This window comes from Eptatretus burgeri, chromosome 3 (genome assembly GCF_056783735.1).
Source record: "Eptatretus burgeri isolate ZD-2024b chromosome 3, Ebu_testis_v1, whole genome shotgun sequence".
NCBI lineage: Eukaryota > Metazoa > Chordata > Myxini > Myxiniformes > Myxinidae > Eptatretus > Eptatretus burgeri.
Window position 1 is genome coordinate 136497041 of NC_140963.1, and position 22256 is coordinate 136519296.

Genomic DNA, 22256 nt, shown 5'->3' on the forward strand with positions numbered 1-22256 from the left:
AAGACCAGGATATTTTCTACCTCCATTACCCCTCCCCCAACCCCCACCCCCAAGCCCACCCTTTACAAATTTCCAGTTTTTCCCTCCTGAGAATTTGCTTCTGTATCCATCTTCTCCATTACATGCATCCTCCACTACCCTCTCATTCCTGGACTGGCCCTCTCCATCTTGTCTCTGTCGCTCCTCTCTCTAACTCTGCCATGGCCCTGGCTTTGTGAAAGTGAGGGTACACCATCATGGGTGTGGGTGATCTCTGGGTCATTCCTGGGAGATTGATTTGCTGTCTTTTTGCAATGGACTTGTAACTGTGCAGGGAAGAAGAAGAAGAAGAAGAAGGAGAAGAAGAAGAACAACCACCCCTCATTCCTCCCCAAACCAATTATTTGTCCAAGTCTCCTTTTATTTTGTCCCTTAACCCCACTGATGGTGTGCCCCCCCCACCCCACCCCCCCTCTCTTTCTACTATTACCTGATGTGTTTTATGTTCCATCTCCTTCACGAGCCCTGACTTTGTATACACAAAAGTAGTGATCGGGTACACACTTAGATTGTTCCACCAACCGGCCACTTAAGTTCTTGTTTGTCTTCCAGAAGCCCTGTCACATGGATCCTCCTTGCTTGTTTTTCTCCAACATCATCATCAAACTCATGTTTTATTAATCGATGTTGACGAAAACATTGCAACACCATCCATTCTCCACTTTTGGCAGGACTTTTTGTTACGGAAGGAGCTGCGTCTCGGGGGACAAGGAGCAGCCAAGAGATCACTTATCTACAGTGCCTTTACCCCAACTGTGCCTCTCACCGATGCTTTCCCCCATTGCTCCCACCCAATCTCCAAGCAGCCAAAAGACTGCTCTGGCTTCCATCACCGCCTTCAAGCCAAACACTTCTTCAGAGGGCAGCACAAATCAAACGGGGACGAGGGAGATTTGGTTGTGTGAATGGAACGGCAAAAAAGGAAATCGAGTCGGCAGAGTTGGATTTTGGTCGGAGTCACCAGAGAATTGGTCGAAAAGGCTGAAGGGAAGAAAAAAATTACAAAGGTAATGGGAGAAAGGGTGAGGCTGGGACAGTGTTTTGCCAAGCTATATCCAATCTTGTTTGCCAGTATGGTGTTGCCGTCACATCAAAGGTCAAACCGACATATGGTCTGATGAGCTAATCAGCCGTAGAACTGGAATTGATGCCAACCTGCCCTGTGGTTACTTTAGGGAAAATATACGGGAAGAGAACTGCCTGGCAACAGCAAGTGTGAGAGTGAATGGAAATGTGAAATGGCAGGGAGGGAAGGCTTGCAAAGAGGGAAACGATGGCGAGACCGAAACGAAGGGGGGGGGGGGGTCCAGAGATGTGGTTTGGTAAAAGTGTTGTGGAGCTGGAATGCAGAAGGTCATAGGAGTCTAGACGGTGAAACGAGTGTCTGAGGTATGGCCACAGCCATCATAAAAGTGCTTTGTAGAAGTGTGATTAAGGAAAAGGACACAAATGGCTCTTCTCCCCCCCCCCCCCCCCCAATCATGCCACAATAAGTATGTGGTGACAGATTGCATTCTTCCTCGGTGTCGTTTTATCAGCTGCTGAGCAAGTATACCCTTGTGTTTACACACTCACTCTTCTGATATTGTGTTCTTCCAATCTAACTACAATCACGGGACATTCTGAATAGGATTGGTTGATTTAATTGGCAAATCAGTGGAAATTGTGTCATGAGGACAAACAGGAAGTTGTGTTCAAACTCAAACTCTTTGCACCAGAAGTAAAGATGTCGCTGGATTTGAACCTGCGACCCTTTGCGAAGTGGGTGAAATGTACCAGTTTGCCAAGTTAAGACTGCAATGTCCTTGGTCACTGGACACAAACTCTTTGAGCTACAGCGAGCTGCAATTCATGTGCAACAGGTGCTGTATGACTGCTTTGGGAAAAAGAGAGGAGACTGGGTGGAGAATTCTGCAAATATGTTGGTTCTCAGGCCGTGGCTGCCAGCTGGCATCATGGACCCGCTGATACGGAGCCAACCCGGAGCAGCTGCATATGCCACGGATTGGTTCGTCCTCGAGAACTGAGGTTTCGATGTAAGACCCGTTGTTCGTGTTCAGGCATGGAAGCTTGTCATTCGTAATTTTTTTTCTTTAAGTTCCCTTGCAAGGAAAGTACAATGCAGGAGGATGTCGTTCAGCCCATCAAAGCCTGTGCAATGGTTGTCAACCTATGGTCGCTTTCCCATGCTCTTTCCTTTTTAAATGCTGGGCATCAAGCAAGGAAGCAGCACGTACCATTTTTGAAGTCTTTGGTTTGACTCGTCGAGGGTTCCAACCACCGATCTCACAGACTCAGAGTGGATGTGCTAAGCATTGTGCCACGGAGTCTGGTTTGTTTTGTTTTGTTTTGTTTTGTTTTTTGTAATATTTGAAGAGCACAAATCGCACCAGAACAAAAAACTAGAAAAAAAAACAAATCGCACCAGAACAATCCCACAAAACAAAAAACTGCACATGGGATCAAAAAATGATTCAGAACTACAAGTATGTCTTGCCAATTACTTTGTTTGAACCAGTCCTATCGGCACGATGAGACGGGAGAAAAAAGGCTGCTTGAGCAATCGAATGGGGATCCAGACATGAATAAAGAACAAATAAATCAGATCATACTTTGAACAAAGCAAACGGGACAAGAGTGAAATTAGTTAATTTTATTGATTCATTCCGGTATACATAGTATACATCCGATTAAAGGACTCCATTGAAGCAAGTCCATTCATCCTAGAGCAGGCGTATCGAGTCTGATGGAGTCACACTGCCTTGGTGCATAGCGTGGCGACCGTCATGCATTCACACAGCTGTCAAAATTGTCCTCCATTCTAATGGAAGCTGCGTCCTGCCCACCTCCCCAGAACCACTGATGTTCCACTTTGGTGGCCGTGCCAGCATCTGCGCAAACGCCTGAGGGTCTCACAAAGTGATCGGTTAAAGTGCATTTTGATCTCCGTTGGTACATTGATGGGCATACCAGTGAACAATGCATCATATTATATGATATAACAATAATAATCTGACTGACATTCCTAAGGAATAGCCATACGACTGAACACGTAGCATTAACTTATACAAACCAGCTTAGCCATGATCCATCACTGATGGTCAGGCAGCCACGTAAGCTTCATTGCCAATACAAAGTCAGACTGACAGTGTGGTACATCTACCTCTTGTGCAGCAGGACGACCACCGTCGTGATGGCAAAGATATCGGGGTGTCTGACTGGATGGCGCAGAGGTAGCGCACTTGCCTTCAGATGTATATTAAGCCAGCGATCCATATACAGTACTAGGATTAGTTGGTGGACATTAAAGATCCCACAGTGTCTTTCGATGAAGACCAGGTGAGTGATCACCGGGCACCCTGATCACAAGTTACGAATTCCTGCCCAAACTGGCTCGACAAAAGTCCAACCCCTGAGTTGGGGCTCTGGAACCTCCATCTGCCACCATGGATGAATGGTCCATGGCAGAGCCTGAAACATGGCCGGAATAAGTAATGACGAGAACAACAACAATAGGTTTCGGAGTGATGGCACTCGAGCCTTTGAATCACAAGACAGATGCCACAACACACAATAAATAGTTTCTTCGATAACTGAGTGAGATATAGAAAATGTATAACGAAACAGTTTTTTTCCCCTTTCTTATCGCCTATAAAATGAAAAACAAAATGAGTTCCGCAACCATTTGCAGGACAGCAGTGTTACTTGCACAATAAAATTAACCCAATGTACGGAAACAGTTAGCCACCTGTCTTATCCCCGTGATACAAGTTTCGCACAAGGGATTTGGTTCAGTGCAAGGGAAGTGCTGTGGCACAAGATTGAGTGTGAACCAAGAAAAGGTGACCAAGCAACCAATACAATGCTGCCAGCACACTGAGGCTTGCTCGGACACAATCCTTTCGGTCCGTTTAAACTTTTAAACCAGCGGTAAGCACTAAACACTCAGCGTCAAGTACTTTAAGGTCTTGGCAAGTGACACTCAACATCAAGTCCCCAATCTAATTGAGAAACTAGTATTACCAAGTACCTTATATTTATTAAGGGGAATAAAAGGCCAGCCATTATTGACTATTAGTAATGAGCATTCAGCAACTGCCCCTGCTTACGTCACAGTCGGAGCTGAGGTTGCCCCAGTCCCAAGCACCAAGAAACGAGTATCTGGCATCAATAGCAGTCGATGGGCAAGCAGTGCATTAAATTCCGAGAGACACGTGACCCCCACCCCCCCCCCCCGAAAAAAATTCTCCACAATGATGGTGAGAACAGTAATATCGTGTGTTGGAATTGGAAAAGGCAAGCCAGGCTTGAGATAGACGGTTGACAAGCAAGAGTCGGCTCGAGATGGGCCACGGCATTAAATAATTTTGCCTCCGGAAAGCTGCACTAGCAAGCACGCAGCACACATATATCAAGCTCCTGCGGTTTTCGTGCATGCAGGCATTTGTCCCTGGATAATAGCTCTCCATCATGTGCGACGCAACGGAGTACGCGGCGTCGAAATCCTCGCCCACACGTGCGTGAACAGGGGGACCAAGCTCCAAGCTGCCAATAAGGGCAGGGAAAGTCTGCACAGGCACGCATGGCAGGTGGTTGGTTGCGTCTAGAGCACCGTCCGGCTCCTGCCGGACACGTGATGGCACGTTTCTGCCATCCGCGTCCACAGCTCCGCGAGCAAGAGGTCCAATCTCCGGCTATCCATTCGAGTGTTGGGTGAGGTGTAGCGATTGTGTTGGCAGTGAAGTTTCCAGACTCTACACTTTCGTTTTCCTGCTTACGTTTCTTTTCTCGATGTTTATGCTTTGGTGAAGTGTCCACACTTTGTGAGACGTAATACGAGTACCTGACTCGCGGTGGAGTCATGCGACCCACTGACAACACTTCAACGACCACTGATCCGGGAAGAGGACCTGGCCCATGGAGTCTTTCCTTTTTGGTCGCAGTACCTGTGTAATATAGCACTCCACCTCTATCACCACCACCTCCGCCCTGCAGGACCACGTCCCGTGCCGCAGTCGTCACAATATAATTTCCATTGAGCAGATATTTGCCCTCACTCCCACGCAATGCAAGGTAGTTGTCGTCAGAGTTGAGACCCTTGTATCCACGCTGTCGAATGTCCACCTTGGTAGCTCCGGCTGGGATTGTGACGACATAGTTGTATCCATACCTACAACAGAAAATAAGAGGATTATTCAACAAAGATTTTACAGCTTTTGGCACCACAAGAAATCCTACAACTATGAAGCCCTTGCCACAACAGGAACATGTTTTGGGATTATCTGTGATGTAACAAAGCAGCAACATTATTTCACATCAGTCAACGTGTGACGTCCATTCGGACTCTGAGTAAATGATGAAATATGATGAATAATGTGCAAAAGAGGAGGCCATTTGTTCCATCATTCCTTTGCTATTTCCAAACCCCATTAACCTAATGTATCAGTTTATTTGTCTTCTATGTACAAACAGCATTCTTACCATTAAATTAATCCCACTTATCTACATCCATTTATAATAGACTTATGTATCCCATTTAGATTCTTGGCAGAGATATGACCAGGGTTTTGGCACACAACGTCCGACTCTTTTGAGATATACAGGAGGATTTTTTTTAAACATCCATATTCTAAATGCATGAAGGGATAGCCGGCTTTAAGTCCCTGTTCGAAGAACAGCATGCTTTGCGATGGGATACTTTTAAAGGGGAACCAAAATGCTCAAACCACATCACCGCTAATCTATCCCTTGATACCCAACAAAATAGATGTGAAGCGTCTTTTTCCCAATTTCCAAATCATAAAGTGGGTAATTTTTCGATAAAAAGTCTAAATGTTCTTCTTCACGATTAGCCATTACGCCGCAAGAGGAAGTAGACCACCATATGCAGACTGTTTCCGGGTTACATCATTTGGGTTCCCCTTCAAACTCGGGTGGTAGTTTTAGTTGGAATCAGTTCCTCAGGATACATCTCAACAATTCCTTTGGAACTGAACATGATAGCATTAGCGACAACTGTTTGGGCCCAATTCTCTCCTCGTTCTTTACTCTTCTCTTTATCTTTCTCAGATGGTCACCTACCTGCCTTGATTGCCATCACCACCCCTGTTCACAAGAATGGTTCCAAGTCTGATCCACACCATACCAACCGGTCAACCTTATCTGCATCATAAGGAAGGTGATGGAATCTATTGTTACTGCAAACCTCAGACATCATCTCTTATACAACTTTCTGTTCGTCAGTTTGACTTCCATCCCAGCTATTCTACTCTGGACTCGTTGCTACTTCCACCTCATCTTTGAATTGACTACTGAATATAGAACAAGAATTTGGAACCATCTCTTTGAACATCTCTCTTGCCGATGATACCATCTGGCTCCCAACCTTCCTTTCTAAACTGTCAGTCGTTCATATCTAAGGAGTCTTCCTGGAATAGCTGTCCAACTTTCTCCATGAGACGGTTGCTCTTGATGTATATGTCTTGTGCTTTTCCCCTCGAAGCTTGTGTGTCACAGTGTAGCATTGTACGACCAAGGCAGTGTTCTCGGCCCAATATCATTCCTAATCTTCATCAATGATCTCACTGACTCTCTGGAACATCCTCTTTATCTCTTTGATTCCACTCTCCGCCGTGACATCTCTCATCCTTCTGACAGGCAGGCAGCAGACTCTTCCCTCTCCTCAGAGCTTGACAAAATAACAAACGGGTCAAACACAATTTTGCTTATGTTATTATTGCTTATCCATATTGTCCACCCTTTATGTTCTCCCTTACCCCTCATCATTACCTGCAACCTTTGTTTGTCCGTCTCCATCTACTTTCTCCCTCCGCCCTGCTATTGGTGTTTCCCCTTTCTCCCGCTGTTCTCTTTGTTATGTTGTGTCCTGATTTGTTCTGTGTGATAGCTCTTCCACTAGCCGATACCTTGTAAAAATAAATAGATAGATAGATTAAAAAAATAAATAATGCGCCGACATTTGCAGCCTTTTTCAGGAACGTATCCCCCACGAATAGCAGGGTCTGACAGTACTTCAATTTAAATAACGGTTCAACATATGTATATGCCTGGTGTTGGCTTAATGGTTAGGGTGGTGGACTTTGGATCCTCGGGTCCTGAGTTCGAATCCCGCTCAGCTGTTGAATTAATACCAGGTGAGGTTAACTCGGCCTGTCATCCTTCCGAGGTAGGCAAAATGAGTACCAGCATGCTGGTATACTGTGTCGGAGTGGTGATCCGTCCAATAGCCAAGGAGACTCCTTAAGCAGCACCAACACTCTGAACAGAGTATGGTCCCAAGTTTCTCCATATATATATATATATATATATATATATATATATATATATATATATATATATATATATATATATATATATATATATATATATTTGGTCATGCTCGTTGGTGGACATGTTTTAATTGAGGTAAGATGTGCATGATTTAATATATTGTTATTTAATGGAATGTGCAATGGGAGTTGTAACTGTCATAATGCATTGAATCCTCTAGCGAGCAAAGTCTGATTGGTGATGGTGCATGGATGGGTTGACTGTCTGCCTGGAGGCATCTGAGGTTGTGGATCTGTTGATGCATGGAATCTACTGATGTGGATCCGTGACCAAGGTTGTGGATCCGTTGTTCGGAGAGGTTCTGGGCTGAAAGGATCGAAACCTCGATGAAGAATGGTGTTCAGCTGATGATCCATGTGGTCGGGAAACCATTCAGTGGCTTACAGGTTAAGGTTCATACATCAGGTAAGGGAACCATGTTTTGAGATTTACATTTGAAATAAAGTTGAATATCGGATATTGTGAAATTAACATCATTGAGAGCAATCCGAATGATGTCGTAAACGAGATGTGAACGGTTGCTCCATTACGAGTCTTCGACCTTGTGTAAAAAGGTAACATTTTGTTCTTCTGTTATTAATTGTAGTTACTTGTTATTAAAGTTAAAAACAAATGATGTACATAAGCAGACTTCCACTGATCCCTGGCCCATATTAAATAAAGTATTGTGTTGTATTACGCAGTAACAAGAGATTTTATAAACTTCTTGTTCATTGTATCCCGTATCCGTTTACAATTGGCAAATAGACCATAAGAATAAGTAAGATGTAATCGATAAACAACATTTGAATCATAAGCTCTGGCATTGACTGTGTGCATGTTCAGGATGTTGATGATGTGAACCAGAACAAAATAAAAAAAATTGAAACTTTCATCTCACTGTTTACCCACACCCCATCCTGGGCCTCTTGCAACTCTTCCTCTCCCCCTTTCTTTCTTTCCTCCTCCCCACCTTAAGCCTTTCCATCTCCAGATAGTATTTACTACTTGGCGCACATTATCCGTATACTCCCAGATGAAGACCACCCAGTGGTGGATATGTTGTTCCTGAGCCTTCTTTCCCAATGTGATTGTTATAGTTGGTGGTGCTTTAGCTCTCAAATATATATCCTTCCATTTACAAGTCGATTTTCATGAAGAGCAATTGAAAATGTTCAAAATGTTGTAAAGCTGTCTACATTCGTCACCCTGCCTTAGCAAACCACTTCTGCCTTTCAAACAGATAAGGGAAACATTTTAAAAGAGCAATCAAATGAAAATAAACAAGACACCAACCAAAGTCATAATTTGAGCGGAAGTGCAATCGTTGTGCGTGCAATGATAATGTGGTTTGACAATTCACTCTTCCTATAACATATCACATGGTCCTTAACATTGTCTAACAAGTGCAAGCAGACAGCTGGCCTGACGTGCCAAGCAATAGACAGCCTGCTCTGGGGTTCTGAGCCTTACCCACGCATGATATGGACAACACTGAGCCAGACTTCACACATTTTAGAACCAGGAAATGATGGCATCGTCAAACAAGCACAACACTAAATGAGCAATCCACAATTTACATTCAAATCAACTCCAGTATGTACAGTGGATTCGTAATGCATAAACTATTCTCATCCAGATGTCTCTCGTGAACAGACATTGCATCATGAACATTGTGTCATGCACAAGCACTGTGCTGTGCGCAATTATTGGCACGTGCAAGCACCGCCACACACGAAACGCTGTCATACACAAACAGTACGCGGTGCACAAACAGTACACTGTTTACAAACAGAATATGATGTCCAAACAGTACACCGTGCACAAACAGTATATGATGCACACACACAGTATGCCATGCACAAACAGTATATAATGCCGAAACAGTACGCTGTGCACAAACAGCATATAATGCCGAAACAGTATGCCATGCACAAACAGTATATGATGCCTAAACATTATGCTGTGCACAAACAGAATTTGATACCTAAACAGTACGCCATGCACAAACAGTATATGATGCCTAAACAGTATGCTGTTCACAAACGGTATATGATGCACAAACAATACACCGTGCACAAACCGTATGTAATGCCTAAACAGTATGCCGTGCACAAACAGAATATGATGCCCAAACAGTACGCCATGCACAAACAGCATATAATGCCTAAACACTATGCTGTGCACAAACAGTATATGATGCACAAACAGTATATGATGCACAAACATTATATAAAGCCTAAACAGTATGCCGTGCACAAACAGTATATGATGCACAAACGGTATATGATGCACAAACATTATATAAAGCCTAAACAGTGTGCCGTGCACAAACAGTATATGATGCACAAACGGTATATAATGCCGAAGGCCAAGGTCACATTTGCTCTACGGCGAGGATACGGCAGCCGTACGCCCTCTGAATTGACAGAAACTTGCGGCGGCCGCAGAGAAACTGAGGTGGCCTCAGGGAGGCCCTACGCCGTTTGGCTATATTTTACAGGCTGTAGGGTCGCCGTGAAATTATAGCGCGGAGTGATAACCTTTTTTCATTTCTACGTTCGCCATAACAATTCGACAAGCCAAGCTATGACGTAGATGTGTTCCACGTTGACCGTACGTAGGGCGTACGGTGTGCTTGCGTTATTAGTGCGGCTGCCGAAAGCTCTTCTCAATGAAAAATGAATTTTCCCAACCCCCAAAAAATTACGGCGGCCGCACTATTTCCACGGTCGCCGTATGGTGGCCTTGCGATCTGTGTGACTACCTGCGGGCAACGCAGGGTCGACGCATAGTTCCCCTATGCCCGCCATGCACCTACTTACGGCCTCCGTGGCAGTCTGCGTCGACCGTGCGTCCACCGTGCGCTACCACTAGAGATCGGAGTATAGGTGTTTGCCTATACCGTGGTGCCCCCAGAATCCCAATTTAATTCGTTCCAGGAGGCTGTTCGGATTGCAAAAAGTTCGGATTCCAAAAATATTTTCCCAATAAGAAATAATGGAGTGAATTAATCCGTTCGTGGACCCCAAGAAAACCCACTTTCAAGAGACTTTAAACTGAAATTCCCCATGTTTAAGATAAAATAAGATGAGTAAATGACCTTCGGTGGTGGTGTATTGTATGTAAACTGGTCCAATCACAAATCCAAAGGTCCACACGGGCTCGTGCTCTGGCCTGGGTTCCGATCGCTCACGCACTCTGCGAGAGCGCTGCCCCCAGGGCAGCTCATCAAACATGATGCCCGCAGAACCACAATCACTCATCAAACGCATCGGGCTGACGTAATCATGGATATTCCAAATTACAACTGGTTTTGCTGTGAAATTCAATCCTTGCCCAACAGTCCGTCACACCACCTGATCGGATTGCTTTTTTTTAAACACAAGATGATTAAAAAAACAAACATCACAAATGAAGGTGAAAACACGAGGTAAGGCCGAAGTCGCATTTGGCTCGGCGGCCGGAGGGTCTACAAAATGTACGGGAACTAGCAATTATAAAGCGGCCGCAGTATTTCCACCGTCACACAATGTAGCAGTCACATATGTTTTAGCAGCGTCTCGCGTAGCGAACGCTGCTCATAGAGAGCTCTCGGCGTTGTTCTTCTTCTTCTTCTACTTCTTGTTCTTGTTCTTGTGAAGACAAAACCTTAATCTCTCGGACTCGGCTCTTGTATATACAAGATCCGGATCGCCTTAAATACTGAGCACATGTACACATCCTCACATAGACAGGGCCTTTTGAGAGCGTCTATCATGAACTTTTAAATATATTCGGACATTTGCTTTAAAGTTTCGAAAAGTTGACGTTACTATTTAAAGATTATTCCATTTATCATATTGTAATTTCGTAAATGCATTATATATTTCGTAAATACACGGTATATTGTGAATACGTAAACACATTATGACGGGTTTCGCTATTGGCTTAATGAAGGCACGTGATGAAATATCGGAAGTTGTTGTTGTTGTTGTTGTTGTTGTTGTTGTTGTTTTAAAAAAAAAGTTTTAATTTTTATCTTTTTTAGCCGACAAAACCTTTAGGTTTTGGACGCTGCTCGTGGACACATTTGTCCTTGTTATTTTTCGGGTAGCCTCACGGCGTATTTATAAATTGTGGAGACCGAAAACATGGGTGTGTCGTACGGTCTTTGATTTGATGTTGCACGGTGACCTTAGGGCGTACCTGCGGCAGCCATAGAATTTTGAAGGCAGACGCAAGGTGCCCGCAAGGCGACCGCAGGGGGACCCCAAGCCGAACGTGCGGCCAGACGGACGGTAACGAATGGGTTAATTTTTTTTTTTTTTTTACCAGTTCCTTTGTTTCGGCTTATCGAATTTCTACGGTGAACGTAGAAATGAAAAAAGTTATAACTCCGCGTTATAATTCCACGGTGACCTTACGACCTGTAAAATATAGCCATACGACGTAGGGCCACCCTGAGGCCACCTCAGTTTCTCTGCGGCCGCCGCACGTGTCTGTCAATTCAGAAGGCGTACGGCCGCCGTATCCTTGCCGTAGAGCAAATGTGACTGAGGCCTAAAGTATCGATCGACACACGAGAGATGCTTTCACGAGGACTTCCACCGACTAACTGAATGAACAAAGTGCGAAGATGCGGGTTGAATAGGTGGGGGAGACACGTGAACAAACATGAACGCTACGTTGTGTTCGGTTTTTTTTAAATGTATTAGGTTTTTAGGGCAAAATTTTCTCGAAAAAAATTGTTCGGATTCCAATTTGTTCAAACAATGGGGCGTTCGGATTCTGGGGGCACCACGGTATATTATAGTTATAGTATATTCAGTCATATATATATATATATATATATATATATATATATATATACATATATATATATATATATATATATATATACTGGTATATTTTTATTTCAGTAAAAAAAAAGAACTGGTATATATACCCACTCGTTACCGTCCGTCTGGCCGCATGTTCTCCTTAGGGCCCCCCTGCGGTCGCCATGCGGGCACCTTGCGTCTGCCTTGAAAATTATATGGCCGCCGCAGCGACGCCCTAAGGTCACCGTGCGACCTAAAATCAAAGACCATATGGCACCCCCACGTTTTCGGTCTCCACAATTTCTAAATACGTCGTGCAGCTACCCGAAAAATAAAAACATATGTGACTGCTACATTGTGTGACCGTGGAAATACTGCGGCTGCCGTATAATTGCTAGTGGCCACAGATTTTGGAGACCCCACGGCCGCCGTGGCAAATGTGACCTCGGCCTAAACAGTATATAATGCCTAAACAGTATGCCGTGCACAAACAGTATATTATGCACAATCTGTACGCTGTGCACAAAAGTATGTAATGCCTAAACAGTATGCTGTGCACAAACAGCATATAATGCCTAAACAGTATGCTGTGCACAAACAGCATATAATGCCTTTATAGTATGCCGTGCGCAAACAGTATATGATGCCTAAACAGTATGTTGTGCACAAACAGTATATGATGCACAAACAATACGCCGTGCACAAACACCATGTAATGCCTAAACAGTACGCCGTGCACAAGCTATGTAATGCCTAAACAGTACGCCATGCACAAACAGAATGTAATGCCTCAACAGTATGCCGTGCACAAACAGTATGTAATGCCTAAACAATACGCTGTGCACAAACAGCATATAATGCCTAAACGGTACACCGTGCACAAACAGTATATAATTGCAAAACGGTACGCCGTGCACAAACAGTATGTAATGCCTAAACAATACGCTGTGCACAAACAGCATATAATGCCTAAACGGTACACCGTGCACAAACAGCATATAATGCCTTAACGGTACACCATGCACAAACAGTATATAATGGCAAAACGGTACGCCGTGCACAAACAGTATGTAATGCCTAAACAATACGCTGTGCACAAACAGCATATAATGCCTAAACGGTACACCATGCACAAACAGAATGTAATGCCTCAACAGTATGCCGTGCACAAACAGCATATAATGCCAAAACAGTACGCCGTGCACAAACAGTATGTAATGCCTCAACAGTATGCCGTGCACAAACAGCATATAATGCCAAAACAGTACGCCGTGCACAAACAGTATGTAATGCCTAAACAGTACGCCGTGCACAAGCTATGTAATGCCTAAACAGTACGCCGTGCACAAGCTATGTAATGCCTAAACAGTACGCCATGCACAAACAGTATATAATGCCAAAACGGTACGCCATGCACAAACGGTATATAATGGCAAAACGGTACGCCATGCACAAACAGTATATAATGCCAAAACGGTACGCCATGCACAAACAGTATATAATGGCAAAACGGTACGCCATGCACAAACAGTATATAATGGCAAAACGGTACGCCATGCACAAACAGTATATAATGGCAAAACGGTACGCCATGCACAAACGGTATATAATGGCAAAACGGTACGCCATGCACAAACAGTATATAATGGCAAAACGGTACGCCATGCACAAACAGTATATAATGGCAAAACGGTACGCCATGCACAAACAGTATATAATGGCAAAACGGTACGCCATGCACAAACGGTATATAATGGCAAAACGGTACGTCATGCACAAACAGTATATAATGCCAAAACGGTACGCCATGCACAAACGGTATATAATGCCAAAACGGTACGCCATGCACAAACAGTATATAATGCCAAAACGGTACGCCATGCACAAACGGTATATAATGGCAAAACGGTACACCGTACACAAACAGTATGTAATGCCTAAACAATACGTCATGCATAAACAGTACGTGGTGCACAAACAGTATATAATGCCTAAATGGCACGTCTTGCACCAACACTATGTCAAGTGCTCGCACCATATCTACATTAACAGTCCCACGCACAGACACTGTGATGCCATGCTATGAATTACACGAAATTTGACAGGCACTTGTACGGTACAAACGTCATGCCATGCACTAAATTGTGCTGTGCACAAGCACCGAGCTATGCACAAACAAACACTACGCCTCACACGAATGCCCTGTCCTTCACTATTACAATTGTACAAAAAACCACTGTGGGAGTTTTCTGATGATAAACAGTTTTGTTTGATCGTGGATAGATTGTGTTTGGTTTCATATCTCAATCTTGCCCAAATGTTGCAGTCAGTGGTAAGTTATCCATGGTTGGCTTGTTAGTTATCTGTTGTTGGCACTTACTGTGACTTTGTAAACGTCCGGGATACCTTCCGACAGGTCGCCCCTTCTCCTCCACAAACCCCACACTGGTCAACCCTTACACGAGAGCGCAGGCGTCCATCACATCCAGCTGGAATACAACGCCCCTGCACGCAAACGTCTGAAGAGTCGAGTGAACACCGAGTTCCATCAGCTACCTGTGTGCAGAGTGGATCAGGGGATGTGGTTCAGGTCAATACCGATTAGGTGACATCGTCCACATGCTAACTTTAGTCGTTTGATGTTTTACTTCATATTCTGTTGTTCAACACCAAAACCCATCTTTGGCTGATTCAAAAGCTTCCTTCAAGGACTGGCCTCGAATACCGCTTGCAATCAAATACATCAAATTAAATTGCTAAGTGCCACTTTCACCCGTCAATGTGCGTACCTTTGGTGCAAGTACGAAGTAGTACCCGGTACCATTGGCACGGCATATGAGTTTGCATTGGTCAGTGACGGCCACCCCAGAGTACTTGGGCAGCCAATGTGCGGATGGCATTATGGCGTTTGTGTGAACATGTTTCCCATCAAACTTGGCACACTGCTCCTCTCTGAACCCGACTCCTGAATGAGGGAAAGGGAGAGAGAGAATTATCTCAATGGATCCATCCTTACACCAGGTGCTCCCGTCACTCTCACTGACCAACCACCAGGAAGCGCCTTTCACACACACCGCTTCGAGGTGCCCTGTTGTAACCATTATAGTGACATAGGTCACAATAACAGGGAATTATTCCAACGACCATCATTTTTGCCCTGTTAGCATCATTTCAAATTGTTTAACTTGCATGCACTTGTCCACTCGATTTGTTCACCACTCATTGATTGTAATTATTCATTTCATTTTCTTATCTTTTGAAGGAAGATCGAACTCAGGCTTGCTCAAGAGCTTACGCTTGTGAAAGCAACCGATCAATTGAGACTCTACTGTCGTGGGTGAATGCAGGTATGACGACCGGATTTACACCCCCTCCAAAGGCCATGTTCCTCGATGCAGCACTACCTGCACGTAACCACATAATAGCAGTTTATTGTTGGGTTCCATATTATCTTTCATAATTACGATCCTCAAGACTCATATTATTGGTGTTTTATTTGTTTGTTTGTTTTGTTGCTTTTTTGGGGGGAGGGGGAGGGGAGGGGTGGGTAACCTTTAAAATATTTACTTTTGACCTCAATGTTCACCTTTCAAAGTTGGTCATGATAATGCTGACAACTTTAATTCATATCACGATATTATACATAGTTTCTATTCTCATCAATGCACTCATGTGTTGTTGCATCAGCTTCTTCACGTCAGCACAAAAGCCTCCCAGGATAACCGGAAAGGGAGAATTTTGGAGTGCTGACGGTGAGCAAACAATTTGGATTCAATGAGACAGAGGAGAACCAAGTCGAGGTTTTCAGAACTGATTGTTATGGTTCATTTGTCAGGAAGAACCAGCAATCGTCGTGACATAGACCATAAAAGACAAGAATTCCACTTGTTGCTCACAATACATTGAGTTGTGAGGAATGCGAGTGAGATAAAAAGTTAGAAAGATAAGGAGGAAGAACAATGACATTTAAGAATAGCTTATGCAAGAGCAATGCAGACAAATGAGCTTTGGGAACATGGGAGAGAGTGGCAGTAATAGAGTGTAGGAAGGGAATACTGACCATTGGAAGATGGGCAGGCCTGGAGGTTGCAGGATCGGTACTTGAGCCTTGTTCCCACACAATATGAACCGCCGTTCGCAGGTGCTGGTGAGTCACACAGTCGTCGGGCTAACTGTACTCCTCCACCACAGGATAGAGAGCATTGCTCATAAGAGCCCCATTTACCCCAAACACCATCCACTGGCACCTGGATAAACATAAGGCATTTAAAAGATAAGGGATTACGATTGTGGTTCATTTTCTGGTTGTTTGTACTCTAATTGTTTTCTTGAGGAATTCCTATTTTTTGTGGTGCAGGATTATATATATATATATATATATATATATATATATATATATATATATATATATATATATATATATATATATATATATACATATATGCATATACACTACTGGTCAAAATTTTAAAAACACCCCCATTTTTCCAGTTGTTACTGAAATTTAAGCAGTTCAAGTCCAGTGAATAACCTGAAATGGTACAAAGCGAAGGGCCCTGTCACACCTTGACGTTTTAGCCAGCGTATGGAAAGGTATCAAAATGTATGTAAAATGCTGGCGTACGCTGAACTATTGATGTTTTTAAAAAAAGTTTTGGGCGTATAATAACGTGTTGGACGTATGCATAACGTATTAGTAATGTACACAGAACGTTTCAATCGCATATCGATAACTTATACCAACGAATGCTGAGCGTGTTGTCGGCGTTCACAACCTATGCCCAACGATAGTCTAACTTATGCATAGCGCGCGGCAGCGTATCGTCGACGATCACGTGGTGTAGGCTATTCATAGGCTGCGGCTCGACGATTCAAATCATAACCGCACTCGACATCGAAGTGTGAAGCCGCTATCACACCTTGACGTTTTAGCCAGCATATGCCGACGTATGAAAAATTTGCTGAACCAAGCTGGCACACGTCAAATACGTTATGGGTAAGTTTTGTATACGTTAAGAGCACGCTGACATACGTCGTAGCACGCTGGCATACGTCGTCATACGCCGAGTACATCGAGAAATTTTCAGCATGTTGAAAATTTCTCGACGTACTCGGCGTATGACACACGTTCCGCATACGCTGGCCATAAGTTGTAGGCACGTTACACGATCGTTGACACACGTCGACACACGTTACTTGTACGTTACTCATAAGTCGAAACACGTCGAGGTAATGGTAAGCGTCAGTGTTCCAGACTCCCTGTTTTTTTTTTTTCTTCGGTATGACGGTGATGTTGACACTTCGATTTCTAGTGCGGTTATGATTTAAATTGTTGAGCGTCAGCCTATTAATTATATTATAACCGCACTAGAAATCGAAGTGACAACATCACCGTCATACCGAAGAAAAAAAAAAAAAAAAACCAGGGAGTCTGGAACACTGACGCGAACCGGAAAAGAGTTATATCATTTGAAAAGAGTATTTTCATGATGCCCTGACACAACGCAAACCTGCATATCAGTCAGATGAGCAGTTGATTTTCAGTCTCTGTAAAGAGCTTTTTTTTCTGTTTTTTTTTTGTTTTTTTTTTGTTTTTTTTTGAAGAGCTGGTTTGGATCTTCACTGAAGTCCAAGAGCCCAAGTCAGATGAGCATATATATATATATATATATATATATATATATATATATATATATATATATATATATATATATATATATATATATATATATATATATATATATATATATATATATATATATATATATATATATATATATATATAACCACACTAGGTGGCATAATGGCTAGAGTTTGGGAGGTCTGTAGTTGAAACCCCGTTTGAGTCATACCAAAAACCATATTAAATAAAAAGGTGTGTGCTGCTTGTCACTCAGCATTTCAGAGGATAGAGTTTGGGCAGACAACGCAAGGAAGACAATGGCAAACCACCCAGTATACCCCTTGCCAAGAAACTACTTTGGCAGCACCAATGCTCTGTAATAGAGTATGACAGGTTTTTATGCTGAGGTTTTCGTGGGTGATTTTCCATTGCCTTCCCAGCAGTAGTTTGAGCAGGATTTTGGAGTTTGGTCGCAGTGCTGGTGATAGCTCTCATACTCTTCGTGAAGGCCACCTTCACGTTTGTTGTGTATTCAACGTTGTATATTTATTAGATCCTCGTGGAGGATCTCTAAGTCTTACTCACGTTGTTGTTCTTCATCTTCTTCGTGTGGACATTTTTGTTTCACAGCCTACAGTTTTCATCGAAACTTCCTGAAACTTGGCATATACATGTAAAAATACCCTGCGCAGACAGTAACCGTCTCCGATTTTGAAAATTCCTCCTAGAAAAAAGTTTATGATGTCAAAATATCTCCGCTAATGGAAATCGCCTTAAAAATCATCTCCGAAACTAGGCAAACCTTTTGAATTCTGTTTGCGGGCATCGAACAGGGCATTAGCAGAGATGAATTACCGCACATACGATACATCACGATGATGTCGTATCAATTTTTATGACATCATTCCTATTTTTTGACATATTTTTGTTTCACAACCCAGAGTTTTCATCGGATTTTCGTGAAACTTGCCATGTATATGCAGAAAGCCCACGTGCAGGCAGTAACCATCTCAGATTTTGGAAATTCTTCCTAGAAAAAAAGTTGACGTCATAAAATCGCCTACACCATTATCTCCGAAACTAGGCAAGCTGTTTGAATTTTGTTGGTGGGAATCAAGCCGGGCATTAGCACAGATAATTTATCGCAAACCTGATACATCACAATGACGTCATATTCGTTTTATGACGTCATCATTAAGAGGACGAGGATCTTAGCTCATTTGAGCTTGTTTTTGTATATGTATACTTTTTTGTATATTTATACCACGTTTGTGGTATATTTAACATCCACCAACTAATGCCAGCAGATGGGACGACCAGTTTAATGTCCATCCAAGGGACAGCACACACATTGGTGAATCACCCTGCCTGTGAAACACCAGGATAAGAGTGTATAGTTGGGTCGATATGAGAACTCAGGTTAGACAGATTTGAGGTGAATGTGTGTACCACTCAGCTATCATGCCAGCATATATATATATATATATATATATATATATATATATATATATATATATATATGTATATGTATATATATATGTATATGTATATGTATGTACAGTATATATAACCATAGGTCACTGTACCAGTTAGTAGTATTTACATTATGTGTGGTTTTCCATTTTTGTGCACTAAATATTATTTCATATCGTTTGAAAAGAGTATTTTCATGATGTCCTGACACAACCCAAACCTGCATATCAGAGTCAGATGAGCAGTTGATTTGCAGTCTCTGTGAAGAGCTTTTTTCTGTTTTTTTTTTTTTGTTGAAGAGCTGGTTTGGATCTTCACTGAAGTCCAAGAGCCCTTCGGGGCCTATTCTGTGGCATTGGAATGGAAAAAGATTGGTTTTATTTGGAGGCATAGGCTGAGGCCACATGTTGTAGTTTTAGGCAGTTAGTTTTGGCATAAAAGTGAAGTTGTGAGAAGTTTCCAATTTTAAGCTGAAAAGTTAGTAATAGCATAATGTTGGTAACATATTCCGCCCCCCCCCCAACCCTACACCTGTATATATATGCATCCTCCTTTGTCCATTTGTGCAGTATACTGAACTTTGTTAATTTGAAATAACATCAAGCAGAGAATCCTTTGATATGAACTTTCAGGATACTTTTAGGATAGAACATATAACCAGGACCCAGGTCAATTTGGGGTTCATCTTGCCCCCACCTTACACTACTTATGAGGAAGACAAAGTCCACATGAGGATGGTTGCCAGAAATGGCCCCATCAGTTTGCCTTTAAAACCCATAAAAAATAAAACATGGTTTATGTGGGGTGATCTAAATGTTCTCTACAGAATCTATTACTCATGGAGGAGCTGTGAACATGTAATACAGGCATGGGACAAGGACATGAGTAAACTGCCAACATGGCATTTCAACATAACATTTCGATCAGCATCATGATCAAATGGTAATAGCAAAGTCAACCCAAATTAAGGTCATAAAATTGTGGACAGATTCGGACGAAACTGAGTGGATAGGTTGGGTGTGTAACTCTCAGTGGGATACACAACGTAAAGAGAGGTATTCGCTCTACCGAGTGCTGTTCGAGTTACACTTGAGATTCAAGTCATCAGTTAATTATTCAAAGTGAATGCTTTTGACAGAACCTCATAATAGTTTTATCAACCTTATTATTATCTTGTCAACAGGAGAAAATCCGTTTTTTATGGACATACTGGAGAAACAAATGAGAAGAATGAGTACACTGAAGAAGAATGAATACAACTGTTTGTACTAATGTGCATCGTATCGAAGAGGTCCAAGGGCCATTGGGTGGACTCCACAGCCGTGATCCCACATGCCTCTGGCCTCTGTGAAGTGAGTTTTTAATCCTGAGAGAAACTCGGACCAAAGGAAATTCTTGGTGAGATGATGGAAGTGCCGTGTGGGGGGTAGGGGTTGGTGGTTTGGGGGGGGGGGGGTTAAATGTTGTTTAGTATCGCACAGTGAGGAAATGATGGTCCAATTTTAGGATGTACAGGAAAATACTGGTGATGAAGCAAGGTCAGGAAGGTGAGTCATTTGTTGAGGGTCAAGGCAATTGTGCTAAAGCCAAGATCTATGTCGGTCTGAAGAGTGTCGAGTGACAACTTGAGGTCACATTGGTAATGCTGATGACATTTTACCATGAAAGAAGTTGAACAAGATGGGCAATAACTGAATCAACATCATTTTCCAATTGTGCAGCATCTTCTGCCGAACTTTCAAGCTAACTCTGAATTGCTTTCTGTTCCATGCAGTGATCCAGGATGGAACATTCATTCATTCATGGGCCATTCGCTATGGAGAGTGTCGGTTCTGTCAAAGCAGTTTCTGTGGAAATGGTTACAATCCTGGATGAGTCGCTACTCTGATGCAGGATACTGGACTGAGTGTGCAAGGATTTCTAATAGAGCCAGAGTACTGGCGCAAACTCATCTACTCCTCACAGAAGACAACGTGGGATCGTTAATGTCCAACTAATGTCCACTGGTAGATGTAAAACCGAACTGAACGTCCATCTGACATATCGCTTTGTTTTATAGCTGGGCTGAGATTCAAACCCAGGTTAGACAATTCAGAGGTGAGTGTGCATACCTCTCAGCTATTCTACCAGCCCAGGATGAAACGAGGGATCATGATTTCGAGATAGGCATGATCAACACCAACCTTTTCAGTGAGAACATGCTGACTCTCCACCCCGCCAAAGGGCCTCAGCACGAAAGACCATGGCATCTGTTTTTGGAGATGTAAAGGAAGTAATTATGCTTTACTACATGACCCAAAGCTGTCAAGCAAAAGTCCATTCAGAACCCAACCCATTTCAAGACCACACACTCAAACTCAAATCGTGCATTATGAGCACAACCTTTGAGCTATGTGCCTGCTAATTGTTGATCACATCCTGATAATTTATTCGGCCTCAATTTGCGACCATTGCAAGTACCCTTTTTGGGTGGTGGTTCATGTCAATCCTTTGTTAAAATCATCCCTTATGATGATGATCTCTTTACTTTACTTTCCTTTAAGAGAGTTCCAGTCTGATGATGACATCATTGGGAGCAATCAGCCAATGGACTAAAAACCAAAAATCACAGTTTCTTTTCACCCTTTCAAAGAATTTAATCCATTGGCAGAGAAGTATTGCTATTCATGGTGTCTTGTGTCTTTTCTTCTGTCAAACTTCTTGTCCCCCCCCCCCCTATTGGGTCACACTTGTATATTGAATACTCCCTGTGGATGTACGAATAAACACCACATCTTCTCACAGACAGCTGTATCGCAATACAGCATGCTTTACGTACAACAGAGATATTTATATAAAGAAGAGAAAATCAGATTTGGAGAACACTAGAAGAATCTGCTGAACCTTGTCAGGTCAGGTTCGATCTGTGACCTGCTACAGGTACCATGTAAACCTGTACTAACCTGTTCCATGGTCGGGTTGTCGGCGACTAAACCGTCTCCCCCACCAGG

At 42.9% G+C, this 22256-nt stretch overlaps 1 protein-coding gene and 1 long non-coding RNA gene across 5 annotated transcripts in view; one reads left to right on the forward strand and one right to left on the reverse strand.

Annotated features, from left to right (window-relative positions):
* The first annotated feature begins 619 nt into the window (after positions 1 to 619).
* On the forward strand, positions 620 to 8230 carry LOC147031072 (uncharacterized). The gene is made up of 3 exons (XR_015056653.1): positions 620 to 1046; positions 1902 to 2075; positions 7550 to 8230. It is a non-coding gene; the product is annotated as an uncharacterized LOC147031072 (long non-coding RNA).
* LOC147031073 (A disintegrin and metalloproteinase with thrombospondin motifs 15-like) overlaps positions 2678 to 22256 on the reverse strand; it is an 82716-nt gene continuing 63137 nt past the window's right edge. For 3 of the 4 annotated variants that reach the window (XM_085875779.1, XM_085875782.1, XM_085875780.1), the window contains 4 exons: positions 16231 to 16417; positions 14960 to 15135; positions 14551 to 14726; positions 2678 to 5209 (listed from right to left, as the gene is read on the reverse strand). In XM_085875779.1, coding sequence (XP_085731905.1) covers positions 4426 to 5209; positions 14551 to 14726; positions 14960 to 15135; positions 16231 to 16417 — 1323 coding nt within the window. In that variant the 3' untranslated portion in view covers positions 2678 to 4425. Of the gene's footprint in view, positions 5210 to 14550; positions 14727 to 14959; positions 15136 to 15465; positions 15575 to 16230; positions 16418 to 22256 lie in introns of those variants that run through there. The other variant, XR_015056652.1, reaches the window with a different exon arrangement.